Raw genomic sequence first — 16227 nt, 5'->3', positions numbered from 1 at the left:
CTTTGTAAGGGGGGACTATCTTATGCAGGTTTCTGAAATCTTGCTCTCTAACAGGATTGCTATCTGAAACACTGCTGCTGCCACCATGGGGAACTAACCCCAATCTCTGTCCTTCTCTCCCTACATCCAGGGATTCCCTGTCTAAGGCCAGCTGCTGCTCGTTAGGTTTCAGCCTGGCCTCTTCCAACCTCAGCTTTCTGAGTTCCCTTTCCATTAAGTTATCCTCAGGGGGGAGGCTTGGGAATGTTTAGATACAGAGGAGATGTGGGAATTGGCAGAGAGAGACCTGTCCCTAACTGGCTGGACCCTAGTAACCTGGCCTCTAGAAGTGAAAGATGCCCTACTAATGTGTGAACCTCTCCCACTACCAGTGTCACTAGGTGGCCTGCTAGATGGCAGGTTGTTGTGATTATCTTGGGAATGTTGGGTACATCCTGGAATCTCCATGATATCGTGGTTCCATGTGATGGCACAGAGCTCTGGGTAGAGGGTTCCACGGCGGTTGGTGAGAGGTTGGAAGTGGATGTGCCTGCTGTGGGTTGGTGGCTAACTAATAAAGCTCTTCTATTGAAATCACCCGCCACTGGCGATGAGGGTCTGTTCCTCTCAGGCGCTGCCACCAACCCAGAACCCACGGATTTTCATTACCTTCTATTCTGGCTGGTGTGCGGCTGAAGAGTCCCGGCGGCTTCTGGAAAGAGAGCGGCTGGAGCAGAGGTGTGCGGCTGAAGATTCCTGGTGGCGGCGGGAGCTGTACTGTCCTGACAGCGGTGTCCCGGTGGTTTGACACAGGACAGCCAAGAGTCAAAGTGACAGCGGGAGCTGTAGTGTCCCGGCGGCAGTGTCCCGGTGGTTTGACACAGGACAGCCAACGACACAGGACAGCCGACGCCCGTAAGCACACGTTGGAGTTTCCCAACATTTTGGTCAGGTATTTATCTGCCTTTTGGATGTTCCTCGACGCGCGAGCCGTTAACAGCTCTTCATTGTAAGCGCGAGGTAGCTGCACGAGCAGTCCACGCACCTCGCATCTTATGAACCTTTGAAGGCGCATGGCCTCGTGCGTGTGTTCTAAAGCTTAAAACTACTAAAGACTAGACCACATACCACTTCTTCAACTTCAAAGTTTTTTTTTCTTCTATTGAACATTGTATATTTTGGGAACACTAGACTGCTCACCTTCTATTTCAGTTGGGTCCACTTCTAGTTCTATTTTTGGTTTCTACCTGTTTACCTGTGAAGGATCTTTACCAATATTATATTTACAAATCTCTTGCTCTCCTCAACAAATCTATTGTGTGCTTTACAGTTTAACTCATTATGGCTACCCCCACGATGTCTCAACCACCTCCTTTTTTATCAGACAAAGGGGACCCAGTTCTGCCGTGGAAACGTTGGAAGAACCTTTTTGACTCCTATTTAATAGCAATAGGGGGGGAAAATTCTCTCCTGCTAGGAAACAAGCTGTTTTATTGCACAATTTGGGGATTGAAGGCAGGAACATTTATGATAGTCTTGAGACCCTACCCATCGGAGGGGCGGAAGGAGAACCCAGAGATATTTACGAGATGTCTGTAACGATGTTGGCAGCACATTTCGAGTCTAAGCTCAATGTCATCTTGGAAAGACACAAATTTTTTGCAAGATCCTAAGGTACAGCAGAGAGTGTTGGAAACTTTGTCGCTGCTTTACGTATATTAGCGCGCACTTGTGACTTTGGCGATCTCACAGATTCCCTCATTCATGACCAATTAGTGCGTGGTACAAACAACAGGAGGGTTCAAGAGAAACTGTGAACAAAGAACCCTGATTTGAGGGTAGCTATTGCAATTGTTGAAGGGATGGAAAGCACCAACAACTGGATCAAAGAAATGAATGACCACAAAGTGGTGATAGTTTGTGCATGGTACAAGCTGTTTTATTGCACAATTTGGGGATTGAAGGCAGGAACATTTATGATAGTCTTGAGACCCTACCCATCGGAGGGGCGGAAGGAGAACCCAGAGATATTTACGAGATGTCTGTAACGATGTTGGCAGCACATTTCGAGTCTAAGCTCAATGTCATCTTAGAAAGACACACATTTTTTGCAAGATCCTAAGGTACAGCAGAGAGTGTTGGAAACTTTGTCGCTGCTTTACGTATATTAGCGCGCACTTGTGACTTTGGCGATCTCACAGATTCCCTCATTCATGACCAATTAGTGCGTGGTACAAACAACAGGAGGGTTCAAGAGAAACTGTGAACAAAGAACCCTGATTTGAGGGTAGCTATTGCAATTGTTGAAGGGATGGAAAGCACCAACAACTGGATCAAATAAATGAATGACCACGAAGTGGTGATAGTTTGTGCATGGTACAGACACCACAGATTCAGGAAGAAGTTTTGAGAATTGGCAATGACAGTAAAGCACCGGTACCTACTCTGGAGAAAAGAAAGGAAATCAAACATCAGTGTTGTTACCGCTGTGGCAACTCTGGACATGTAGCGAATAGCTCAAATTGCTTTGCACGCAATTCTCTGTGTAGGAAGTGTGGGAAGAAAGGCCACTATGCTAGGTTTTGCGACAAATGTAACATAGATTCAGTCACTGAAGATGTTAACAAAATGATTTTATGTGTAGAACCTGATATTAACCACGTTGGGGATAGCAATGGAGTGGTAGACGATGGGCCCGTGGTTATGCCTGAGTGCACTATTAGAATTAATGGCAAAACAGTTATGCTTTTGGCAGACTCAGGATCTCCTTACACCATGGTAGGTGACAAGAATTGGCAATTAATTTTCGGGGTGGACGTTGACTCCTTAATTAAACCTGACATTAACCCTGTCAGCTATGGTGGCACTAAAATAGAAGTAATTTGGATACAAGATCATGAGTATTCAATTCCAGAATAAGACCACGATAGGGAAAGTTTATGTAGCGAAGCGTGGAAATAATCTTCTGGGTTGGCGTCACCAGCAGGACATGGGAATTAAGTTCCTCTGCGGCTGCCTGTTTTCAACGAATCATGAAGAAGGTCTTACAGGGAGTCTCTGGAACCTTGTTTTTTCAAGACGATATTTTGGTTCATGGTAAAACCGTGAGTGAACATGATAGGATTCTTAGGGAAGTGTTAGGTAAGTTAGCTCAGTCAGGTCTTACTGTGAAGAAAGAAAAGTACAAGTTTAGGGTCACTTCAGTAACTTACCTGGGTCATACTATATCAGGTGAGGGAATCAAACCCAAGTTAGAATTAGTTGATTCCATTATCCGGGCACCTGAACCCAAGGACAAGGATGGGGTAAGATCCTTCCTGGGGTAAGCGGAATATTACTCCATGTTCATTGCTAACTTTTCGAGTGCGATCCAACCCTTGAGATCTCTCTTAAAGAAGAGGTGTGAATTCAGTTGGACTGATGAGTGTACGTCTGCATTCACTTATGTTAAGAGTTGTATCGGGAAGCTGCCCACCTTTGGACATTTCAATACATGTGCCAAAACCTTCTTGTACACAGATGCTAGTGTTAAAGGGTTAGGGGCAGTCTTAATCCAAAGGGCAGACCAGGAAGAAACGGTAATTGCCTTTGCTTCTCGATCCCTCAGGGAAGCTGAACTACATTATTCTGTTATAGAAAGAGAGGCACTTGCGTGTACGTGGGCCGATAAGCACTTCAAATTCTACTTGTGGCGTTTACCTTTTATTGTGAGAACGAACCACAGGCCACTAGTCCAAATCTTTTCTTCTAAAAAGGGGGAAGAACTGACGCCTAGGATAAGAAGGTGGGTGGAAGGATTAATGGAATACAATTTCTCAGTGGAATATGTACCTGGGCCAAAGAATACGGTGGCAGATTTCTTGTCCTGAACTTCAGTTGACAGCAGTGATGAGTCTGATGATGAGTGTGTGATCAATTGGGTGAGGGAGACGGCCATCAATGAAGATGAGTGGAAGTCTGCAGCTGACCTGGATTCTGACAGGCATGAACTGTGGAGTTTATTGTGAGAGGTTGGCCAGAGTACAAGGACATTTCCGACTCTTTGAAGAGGTACTGGAATGTAAGAGATGAACTCTCCTTAAGTGGAGGTAAATTATTCAGAGGTACCAAATCCATACCTCCTATTGGTGTGAGGAGTAAAATTATCAACTTGGCTCATGAGGGCCAGTTTGGCAGGAATTTGACCAAATCTAGACTGAGAACAGTATACTGGTGGCTGGGTTTAGATCGTGATGCAGAAGCAGTTGTGAAATATTGTGTAACCTGTGCACGTAATGATAAGGGCAAAGTTATGGTGAAAGCCCCACTTTCTCTAGTTGCAATTCCTGAGAAACCCTGGGTGAAATTGGGCCTTGATTTTATGGGTCCTTTCCATCTTCTACCGGCAAATGAGCGTTATGTCATGCTTATGGTGGATTATGCATCAAAGTGGGTGGTGACTAAATGCGTGAATTCTGTAGATACCAGAACAGTGATTGAGTTTTTAAGGGAGAAGTTCTCTCGGGAAGGTGTGCCTAGCCATTTAATTACTGACAATGGTGTACAGTTAACATCTCAGGAAATTAGGTTTTTCTTTGGATTCCTTGGCCATTGTGCATTTGAAAACAGCTTTGTACCTACCCCAGGCTAATGGCCTTGCTGAACGTCTGAACAGAATGGTAAAGTCCTGTGTCCAGGAAGCTATCGAAACCTGGGTTCCTCTAGCTTATCTCCTTAGAGACATGTGGTGGGCATATTGTAATACCCCTGATAGCATCACTAACATTGCCCCTTTTGAGTATATGAGGGGCAGGTCTGGTTGCACCAAAATGTTTCTTGCATGGATTAAGATCAGATTGGGGCAAGATGATCTTGATCAAGAGAAATTTAATAAGGCGCCTGATCTTAGAGAGAATTATCAGCGCAAGTATAAATTGCGGTATGATTCTAGGTATGGTGTTTCCAATGTTAAATGGAGAGTTGGTGACGTGGTGCTGGTGAAGAACCCTGGCTTTAGAACCAAGGGTAGGTCAAGCTTCAAGGGTCCATTCCGCATCAAAGAATTGAAGAAGAATATTGTGCAGCCGCACTCCCGCAGGGTCCATTATGAGACTGGTGCATCGCGAGTTATGGTGGTGTGTTTTCTAACACGCATCTTGTGTAATGTTTATTATTTTGTTATTTTTAACTGTTTATTTTATCCTTTAGTATGTTTTGGTGTAAGTAAGGGGGATGTGTTGTGATTATCTGTGGAATGTTGGGTACAGCCTGGAATCTCCATGATACCGTGGTTCCATGTGATGGCGTAGAGCTCTGGGAAGAGGGTTCCACTGCGGTTGGTGAGAGGTTGGAAGTGGATGTGCCTGCTGTGGTTTGGGGGCTAACTAATAAAGCTCTTCTATTGAAATTACTCGCCCCTGAATCTTAACACAGGTCTTTGTAAGATCCCTCCCCAATCTCTTCAGGGAACTCCTCTGAGTCTGACTGGGTACCTTCCCCTCCTATCTCCTATTCCTGAGATGGGCCAGACTGGTTCTGGTCACTTTCTAGGAGCAGGTTAAAGAGAAAGTATTTTGTTGGATTTTTACCAAGTCTTAACCCTCTTTCTAGGCAGAGACCCCTCAAAATGTTAAAGTTTAAACTCTCATAGGTTGCTTGAACAATTTTGGGAGTGAGCTCTACTGCAGACATGATAGAAAAGGTTTAAGACAGAGGGAGAAAACATTTTAGAACTTTTGAAATCACAGAGAAAAAACTTTTCAAACTTTTTGAAAACTTTTAAAAGTTTTCAGAACTTTTCAGAAACTTTGTAGAAAGTTTTAGAGCAGAACAGTAAAAAGTTTTGGTTCAATGTGCAAATATCGAAATATTTGGTATATGTTTTTCTTATGAAAAGCACCAAATGACAAAGTGGTAAAGCAGTTACAAGTACTTATCCCACTGCTGCACCACCAATGTAGGAGGCTGGCCTGGCTTATAGTGGGTATCTTGTGGTACCTACACCTTGTGCCAGGTCCAGTTATCCCTTATTAGTAGAATAGAGGTGTTCCAGCAGCTTAGGCTGATAGAGGTAGCTAAAGCAGAGCAGCTTAGGCTGAACTAGGAGACATGCAAAGCTCCTACTATACCACTCATATCATATAGCGCTATATCACAAGAAAACACAATACTCAATGTTACTAAAAATAAAGGCACTTTATTTTAGTGACAATATGCCAAAAGTATCTCAGTGAGTACCGTCAGTAAGAAGGTAAGTAATATACACAAGTTTTATGTACACAAACTCAAAACAGGTAAGTAAGAGTAAGAAATGTAATGCAAACAGTGTAGAATTACAATAGGATGCAATAGGTGACCATAGGTCTAGGGGTAACACAAACCATATACTCCAAAAGTGGAATGCGAATCACAAATGGACCCCAGACCTATGGGAGCCTGTAGAGGGTCACTGGGACTGTAAGAAAACAGTCAGAGTGTCCAAGATACCCCACCCCAAGACCCTGGAAAGTAGGAGTAAAGTACACCTACTACCCCAAAAGGACACAATAGTTGTGATAGGGGGATTCTGCAAGAACAACAAACACCAGCAAAGCACTGAAGATGGATTCCTGGACCTGAGGACCTGCAAGGCAAGGGGACCAAGTCCAAGAGTCGCGATAGTGTCCAGGGGGGGCAGGAGCCCAGGAAAACCCGGATGAAGGTGCAAGGAAGCTGCCTCCGGATGGAAGAAGCTTAGGATTCTGCAACAACGAAGAGGACTAGGAACCTCACCTTTGGATGGAAGATGTCCCACGTCGTGCTGAAGGTTGTAGAAGTGTTCCCACGCAGAAATACCGCAAATAAGCCTTGCTAGCTGGAAGGGTCGCGGTAGAGGTTTTTGGGAGTTGCTGGGGACCAGGAAAAACCAGGTTGTTGCCCCTTGGAGGAGGAGACAGAAGGGGAACTCAGCAAGTCAGAGAGCCCCCACAAAAGAAGGCAGCACCCCCAGAAGTACCAGAGCAAGCACTCAGAAGATTTGTGTAACCGGAGTCACAAAAGGAGGGTCCCACGACGTCGAAGTCCAACTCAGAGGGTTGAGCACTGCAGGACGGAGTGCTGGGGACCCAGGCTAGGCTGTGCACAAAGGAATCCCTGGAGAAGTGCACAGAAGCCGGAGGAATGCAAATCACGCAGTACACAGGTTTGCAGTCTAGCGTGGGAAGGCAAGGACTTACCTCCACCAAACTTGGACTGAAGGATCACTGGACTGTGGGGGTCACTTGGATCTAGCTCCTGTGTTCCAGGGACCACGCTCGTCAGGATGAGAGGCAACCCAGAGGACCGGTGATGCAGTCTTTTGGTGCCTGCGTTAGCAGGGGGAAGATTCCGTCGACCCACAGGAGATTTCTTCTTGGCTTCCTGTGCAGGGTGAAGGCAGACAGCCCCCAGAGCATGCACCACCAGGAAACAGTCAAGAAAGCCGGCAGGATGAGGCGCTACAATGTTGCTGGTAGTCGTCTTGCTACTTTGTTGCGGTTTTGCAGGCGTCCTGGAGCAGTCAGAGGTCGATCCTTGGAAGAAGTCGAAGAGGGAAGTGCAGTGGAACTCTGGTGAGCTCTTGCATTGGTTATCTGAAGAATACCCCAGAGGAGAGACCCTAAATAGCCAGAAAAGGATGTTTGGCTACCAAGAAAGGAGGATTGGCTACTATGAGAGGTAAGAACCTATCAGAGGGGGTCTCTGACGTCACTTGCTGGCACTGGCCTCTCAGAGCAGTCTAGTGTGCCCCCAACACCTCTGAATCCAAGATGGCAGAGGTCTGGGACACACTGGAGGAGCTCTGGGCACCTCCCCTACGAGGTATTGGTCAGGGGAGTGGTCACTCCCCTTTCCTTTGTCCAGTTTCGCACCAGAGCAGGGCTGGGGGAACCCTGAACCGGTGTAGACTGGCTTATGCAGAGATGGGCACCGTCTGTGCCCAGCAAAGCATTTCCAGAGGCTGGGGGAGGCTACTCCTCCCCAGCCCTACACACCTATTTCCATAGGGATAGGGTGTAACACCCTCTCTCAGAGGAAATCCATTGTTCTGCCTTCCTGGGCTGGAGCTGCCCAGATCCCAGGAGGGCAGAATCCTGTCTGAGGGGTTGGCAGCAGCTGCAGTGGAAACCCCGGAAGGCAGTTTGGCAGTACCCGGGTTCTGTGCTAGAGACCCGGGGGATCATGAAATTGTCCCCCAATACCAGAATGGTATTGGGGTGACAATTCCATGATCTTAGACATGTCACATGGCCATGTTCGGAGTTACCATTGTGACGCTATACATAGGTAGTGACCTATGTATAGTGCACGCGTGTAATGGTGTCCCCGCACTCACAAAGCTCGGGGAATTTGCCCTGAACGATGTGGGGGCTCCTTGGCTAGTGCCAGGGTGCCCACACACTAAGGTGGTCATTCTGACCCTGGCGGTCTTTGACCGCCAGGGCGGAGGACCGCGGGAGCACCGCCGACAGGCCGGCGGTGCTCCAATGGGGATTCCGACCGCGGCGGTAAAGCCGCGGTCGGACCGGCACCACTGGCGGGGTCCCGCCAGTGTACCGCGGCCCCATTGAATCCTCCGCGGCGGCGCAGCTTGCTGCACCGCCGCGGGGATTCCGACCCCCCCTACCGCCATCCAGATCCCGGCGGTCGGACCGCCGAGATCCGGATGGCGGTAGGGGGGGTCGCGGGGCCCCTGGGGGCCCCTGCAGTGCCCATGCCACTGGCATGGGCATTGCAGGGGCCCCCGTAAGAGGGCCCCTACATGTATTTCACTGTCTGCTGCGCAGACAGTGAAATACGCGACGGGTGCAACTGCACCCGTCGCACAGCTTCCACTCCGCCGGCTCGATTCCGAGCCGGCTTCATCGTGGAAGCCTCTTTCCCGCTGGGCTGGCTGGCGGTCTGAAGGCGACCGCCCGCCAGCCCAGCGGGAAAGTCAGAATTACCGCCGCGGTCTTTCGACCGCGGAACGGTAACCTGACGGCGGGACTTTGGCGGGCGGCCTCCGCCGCCCGCCAAGGTCAGAATGAGGGCCTAAGTAACTTGGCACCCAACCTTCACCAAGTGAGGGTTAGACATATAGGTGACTTATAAGTTACTTATGTGCAGTGAAAAATGGCTGTGAAATAATGTGGACGTTATTTCACGCAGGCTGCAGTGGCAGGCCTGTGTAAAAATTGCCTGAGCTCCCAAAAGAAATGCTGCAGCCCATAGGGATCTCCTGGAACCCCAATACCCTGGGTACCTCAGTACCATATACTAGGGAATTATATGGGTGTACCAGTATGCCAATGTGAATTGGTGAAATTGGTCACTAGCCTATTAGTGACAAATTTGGAAAGCAGAGAGGGCATAACCACTGAGGTTCTGGTTAGCAGAGCCTCAGTGAGACAGTTAGGCATCACACAGGGAACATATACAGGGCACATACGTATGAGCACTGGAGCCCTGCCTGGCAGGGTCTCAGTGACACATAGACTAAAACAACATATATACAGTGAAATATGGGGGTAACATGCCAGGCAAGATGGTACTTTCCTACATCCTGGAACCCCAATACCCTGGCTACCTCAGTACCATATACAAGGGAATTATATGGGTGTACCAGTGTGCCAATGAGAATTGGTAAATTTAGTCACTAGCCTGCAGTGACAAATTTAGAAAGCAGAGAGAGCATAAACACTGAGGTTCTGGTTCGCAGAGCCTCAGTGACACAGTTAGGTACCACTCAGGGAACACATACAGGGCACATACTGTGAGCACTGGGGTCCTGTCTAGCAGGATCCCAGTGACACAAGGGCTAAAACATACATACATACAGTGAAATTGGGGGTAACATGCCAGGCGAGATGGTACTTTCCTACACCCCCCTGGACACTTACATGACTCTTGGACTTGGTCCCATTCCTTTACAGTTCCTCAGGTCCAGGAATCCGTCTTCAGTGCTTTGCAGTCAGTTGTTGTCTTTGCAGAATCCCCTATCACGCCTTTTCCATTTTCTGGTGTAGTAGGGTAACTTTACTCCTACTTTTCAGGGTCTTGAGGTGTGGTATCTTGGACACCCTTAGTGTTTGTGTTTTCTTACACTCCCAGCGACCCTCTACACACTAAACTAGGCCTGGGGTCCATTTGTGGTTCACATTCCACTTTTGGAGTATATCGTTTGTGTTGCCCCTAGGCCTATTGTCTCCTATTGCATTCTATTGTGTTCTACAGTATTTGCACTACTTTTCTAAGTGTTTTACTTACCTGATTTTGGTCTGTGTGGATATTTTGTGTATTTTACTTACCTCCTAAGGGAGCATATCCTCTGAGGTACTTTTGGCATATTGTCACTAAAATAAAGTACCTTTATTTTTTGTTAACTCTGAGTATTGTGTTTCTTATGATATAGTGCTAAGTAATATAAGTGGTATAGTAGGAGCTTTGCATGTCTCCTAGTTCAGCCTAAGCTGCTCTGCTATAGCTACCTCTATCAGCCTAAGCTGCTAGAACACTACTAATCGACTAATAAGGGATAACTGGACCTGGCACGAGGTGTAAGTACCACAAGGTACCCACTATAAGCCAGGCCAGCCTCCTACAGCCACCCATAGGGAGCCCATACAAAGGCTTCTACAGGACTGCCATTGCAGCCTGTGTGAAATAGCGCATGCAGTATTTCAGAGCCATTTTTACTACACCAGGTCACTTATATGTCATCTATATATCAGGTCATCCAACCCTGAAGGCTGGGTGCAAAGTACCTGTGTGTGAGGGCACCCCTGCACTAGCAGAGGTGCCCCCATGTCGTCCAGGCCCATTTTCCCTGGACTTCGTGAGTGTGGGGTCGCCATTTTATGTGTGCAATGTACATAGGTCAATAACTATGTCCAGCTTCACAATGGTAACTCTGGATATGGCCATGTAAGGTGTCTAACAACTGGGAATTGTGCCCCAATACTGATTCCAGTATTGGTTGCACAATCCCATGCACCCTGGGGGGGTGCACTATGGACCCCCAGTACTGCCAAACCAGCTCTTCGAGGTTTCCAATGCAGCCCCAGCTGCTGCCACCTCACAGACAGGCTTCTACCCTCCTGGGACTTAAGCAGCTCAATCCGAGGAAGGCAGAGCAATGCATTTCCTTTAGGAGAGGGGTGTTACACCCTCTCCCTTTAGAAATAGGTGTTACAGGCATGGGATCAGTATCCTCCCAGAGCCTCTGGAAATGCATTGTAGGGCACAGATGATGCCCTCCTTACATAATCCAGTCTACACCAGTTCAGGGACCCCCAGTCCCTGGTCAGGCGCGAAACTGGACAAAGGAAAGTGGAGTGACCACTCCCCTGTCCATCACCACCCCAGAGGTGGTGCCCAGAGCTCCTCCAGTGTGTCTGTGGGTTTTGCCATCTTGGATTCCAAGGTGGTGGGGCACTCTGGGAGCATCTGAGTGGCCAGTGCCAGCAGGTGACGTCAGAGATCCCTCCTGATAGGTGCTTACCTGGTTAGGTGACCAATCCCCCTCTCTGGGCTATTTAGAGTCTTTCCTCTTGGTGTTTCTTCAGATTCGGATTGCAAAAATCCAGCAGGAATCCTCTGCATCCTTTACTTCATCTTCTACCGAGGGATCAACCACAGACTGCTCTAGGAACTCTACAAAACTGCAACAAAGTCACTAAGACGACTTCTGCAACATTGCATCTTCAGCTCCTGCCAGCAACTGCAACAGATTCCAGGTTGTGCATCCTCCAAGGACTGCCTGTCTTCAGCCTGCAACAGAAGAACCAAAGGAATCTCCTGTGAAGTGACAAAGTCACTTCCCTGCTTCAGCAGGCCCCTCTCTGCAGCGACGACCAGTGGCTTGGATCCCCTCTCCAGACGACAGGCGTGGATCTAGCAACACGGTGGTGGACGAAAGAGACTCCGGCAGTCCCAACGTCCAGCTCTCCAACTTTTGTGGAGGTAAGAGCTTGCCTCCCCACGCAAGACAGTACCCCCGTGCACTGCGTGACTTGAAGTTGCCAAGGCTTGTGTGTGACCTTCCAAGAAGTTCTTCATGCACAGCACAGCTTAGGCCCCCAGCACTCCATCCTGCGATGCACAGCTTCCTGAGTGGTTCTCCAGCAGTGTGGGAATCCTTTGTGTCGTACTGCGTGGGCCTCCATTTTCACCTCATTTGTCCCGTGCTGTGGGACTCCTGTGCACGCTGCCTGGTCTTCTGAGGGCTCTCTGAGTTGTTGAGAGCCCCTCTGTTTCCCCCTCCTGGGTAGAGACCACCAGGTCCCTCCTGGTCCCGGGCAACACCATTTTTCCGCTAACCTATCGCTTTGCAGGTGCCAAGGCTTGTTGGCGGAATCCAGCGATGCAAACCAGACTGCATTCATCCATCTGGTGTGGGACATCTTCTGCACCAACCAGGAACCCGCATCTGTCTTCTTTGGTACAATACTTTCTTTGTCTTGTCACTGGTGGTTCCACTTTTGCACCTTCATCCGGGTAAGCAGGGGCTCCTGTTCTCTCTGGACTCTTCAGTGCTTCTTGGACTTGGTCCTCTTCTAACGAAGGTCTTCAGGTCCAGGAATCCATCGCTGTTGTCTTGCAGTCTCTTCTGGTTCTTGCATTATCTTCTATCATGACTTCTAGTGTGTTTTAGGAAACTTGCTGTGTTTTACTCCTGCTTTCCTGGGCGCTGGGGTGGGGTCTATTACTTACCTTTGGTGTTTTCGTACACTACCAGCACCCCTCTACACACTACACTTGCCTAGGTGGGAAACTGACTTTCACATTCCACTATTTTAGTATGTGGTTTGTGTTCCCCCCAGGCCCATTGCAACCTATAGGGAGTTTCAATATTTGCCTTGTTTTCCTACTGTGTACTTACCTGTTTTTGGTTACTAGTGTATATGTTGTGTATTTCACTTACCTCCTAAGGAAGTATAGTCTCCAAAGTATTTTTGGCATTGTGTCACTAAAATAAAGTACCTTTATTTTTGGTAACACTGAGTATTGTCTTTCATGTGTGTAAGTACTGTGTGACTACAGTGGTATTGCAAGAGCTTTGCATGTCCCCTAGAAAAGCCTTGGCTGCTCAGCTCCAGCTACCTCTAGACAGGCTGGCTGCTAGACACTGCCTACATTTCACTAATAAGGAATAACTTGACCTGGTATAAGGTGTAAGTACCTTTAGTACCCACTACAAACCAGACCAGCCTCCTACAGAAGTGGCCTCCCTCAGGGGAAGCATGGCTGCCTACCACCATGCTGTAGCTGCAGTGTTGCGAAATCAGCTGCCAGGACTTTTGATTCCACATCTCTCTCCTCTGATGTGCATGTGGCCCCTCAACTTCAACAACAGCATCACCTATGGCACAGGAGGCACCACACACATCAGAGGATGAAGATGTGGAAGGAACAACATTCACACGTAAAACCACCCGGTAGCACCAGTCTGTGCCACATGGACAGTATCTCTTTAGTTCTGTGCTTAAGATCATGCCAGTGTTTTGACAGCTGGCAATGTGCCCTTTTCACTCTACCATTGTTGACTGATGTTGTATGGACTGTCATGGTCTCAATTCCTACCTATTGTCAATTTGGACACCTCCTCAATAACGCACACGTCTCCTACACATGTCTCATGACATGTCCCTCACCCTAGAACTCTGAATGAACATTAAATGGCTCAGGATCTCTCATGGGGGTCAGTGAACTGGACATTGGACTGCATTGGAAACAAAACCTTCATATGTAAATAAATCACCATGTTCACATGTATCATGCTCTTTTTTCAGTGTCCAATCAACTCACATAAATGTGTGCATTGTGTGAAGCTCTGTCAATGAGAACAGAACCAAATGGCATGTGTGTCTTACTGTCAGACACAAAGGCACACACTAGGGCTCAAACATGATAGAGGTGACCAATAGTATTGTGGACTACAGCCAACTCTCTGAGCCTTCCAAGCATGTATTGAACAGATATCCATGCAAGTTGATATATGGCATGTATGGTTCAGAACTCAAGTGTCTGGAAATTTCCCTGATGATTGTACCAGTACAACAAATATGTGAGGAATAGAAGAGGTATATTTAAGACTGTGATGGGCAGCTGTTAATGTGTCAGTATCCATACCGAAACAACCCACAAGGTGGAGTTTAATGTGCTAATCCTTTCAAGAATTATGGTGACAGACCTTAGCAATGACAATTGATGTTGAATTATTACCTGTCAAAGATTTTGTATCCATACATAACCTGAGTGTCAGGAACTGCGCTGAAAACTCTCTTGAGTAGCTGATGTCATACCGCTGCCAATCATACAGCTCCACGGTCATAGGGAATACACATTGTCATACATGTAAATCAATACTGAATACATACCCTAAGGCATTCTCTAACTTGGCCAGTGCAGACATGAGAACACCCAGGCAGTTAATCATCATGGACACCTAATTGTCTAGAACTAACAGGATTTATTGGTACTAAAAAACACAACCTATTAAAAACCTAAACTACTCACTGACCTACGCTAAGCTAACCTATACTAACTTATCTTAACTTAACTCTACAGCTATCTATCCTGATCTAAACTTATATTATACACATAACACCACTCAATAAACATTGTCCCCCCACCACCCTTATGAGACAACAGACATGTAGGACAACATGAACTAAAGCTACACATATACTAACTAATTCTAAATCCTAAACAAATATATATTTTTTTAATTTTTTGTTTGGTTTTTAAACATTTTTTGAACATATACTCCTATACATAACCCCTCACCCAACCCCGGAGACAAAAAAAAAGCCTAAATCCCACTGCCCAAACTACACTAACTATATCCTACAACTAACCTACTCTATGCTACCTAACCTATGTCTACTTCCCTAAAACCCACTAAAACTATACACAATGCAGGCTGGGGAAAGGAAGGTCCTGGAAACTGGTTAGTGGCCAAACCTACAGCTTCTTCAGCTTCCTCTTAATGAACTTAATAGGTTTGTAGTTCCTGGCATTGTCTACCTCAAGTCTTGCCAACCTAGCCTTGACCACGGCCAAGTCTTGTTATCATTTCCACCTCAAAGGTGGAAACGTGGCAGATGGTGGTGGCTGTTGCGGTGCTACTGGTGTAAGATGTGCAGTGGATGTTGAGGGTGTGGGACCTGAAGGAGTACAACGGACTTTGGGTGCAGAGGACACTCCTTTTATTTAGGTGGTTGCAGGCCATTGACCTGGTCCACCATGTGGGAAAGCCTTCCACAAACCCGATGACTTCTTATTGCAGTACCTCCTAGACATCTTCCGGTAACCAGCCATGACCTTGCAGATGTGCCTGAACCATTTGACATGTTTTTCAAATTGGTGTTTCTCGGCTGGAGTCATTGTGGCAGCTAAAACATGAGGAGAACATGTCATCAGTAACTGTGCTGGGTAGAGAAAGAACAAGCATGCATTGTAAACAGCATTTTCTGATGACACATGTTGTCAATCAGTAAGCCACCAACAAGGGCAAGACCCAAGTCCATACAAATCTGCCTAGGAAGCATCTACAGTATTTGGTACATGTCACTGGGATAATGGCTCTCCAAAGTTGCACACTAGGGCCAAGATTTGACAGGGTCTAGGGCTTCCTTGCACCACATTAGAGTCATAATCAATATGACGCTAATAAGGCACAAGGCCAAATGGTCATCAGAATATCAACTAAATGGTGCAATACCTGCATTGTGCCACTTTGTCACCCCTTGCGCCACATTAGGCCTCTGCCAGGCATGATGTATGCAAGGGTGGTGTTCCCCCGGTAAGTTGACTGCCAAAATGGCACACTGCAATCTAAGAGATTTAGCTGTGTCATTTTAAATTGGCCCACTAATCCAGGGCAGCACTCGTTTGCACCTGTGCATCTTTTTAATTATTCCACATCCTCAGAATACCATAAGACATGATGTCGATACCCAAGGATAGATGATGGTGTCCAAATTGAGACACATGCCATTTGTACATGGCTTTACACACATCAAACCCTCTGAGACACAACACTGTATGTACACTTGTGACATACAAGGTGACACTTACTGGCTGCATCGGGGTCTTCAAAAGTGGGAACCTCGCCGATGGTGTAGCGTGGAGGTCCACCTACAAGACATGAAAGTAAAACATAGCTTTGTGATTTGTGAACATAGATTCGTATGGACAACTGTTACACATTGCACTTGTTTAGCTGAGTGACCTAGTCAACTTGGTGTTCGGAATCACCTACTGCCA

At 47.2% G+C, this 16227-nt stretch overlaps 1 protein-coding gene across 1 annotated transcript in view; it reads left to right on the top strand.

Annotated features, from left to right (window-relative positions):
• The window catches only part of LOC138248999 (vomeronasal type-2 receptor 26-like), a 191906-nt gene that overhangs the window by 78102 nt on the left and 97577 nt on the right, over positions 1-16227 (top strand). The window contains exons 5-6 of the mRNA XM_069203054.1: positions 4809-4983; positions 11791-11919. Of these exons, the coding sequence (XP_069059155.1) occupies positions 4809-4983; positions 11791-11919 (304 nt within the window). The remainder of the gene's footprint in view (positions 1-4808; positions 4984-11790; positions 11920-16227) is intronic.

This window comes from Pleurodeles waltl, chromosome 8, assembly GCF_031143425.1.
Source record: "Pleurodeles waltl isolate 20211129_DDA chromosome 8, aPleWal1.hap1.20221129, whole genome shotgun sequence".
Classification (NCBI taxonomy): Eukaryota; Metazoa; Chordata; class Amphibia; order Caudata; family Salamandridae; genus Pleurodeles; species Pleurodeles waltl.
Note: the sequence above shows the minus strand (reverse complement) of the source record. Positions and strands in the feature narration are given on the sequence as shown.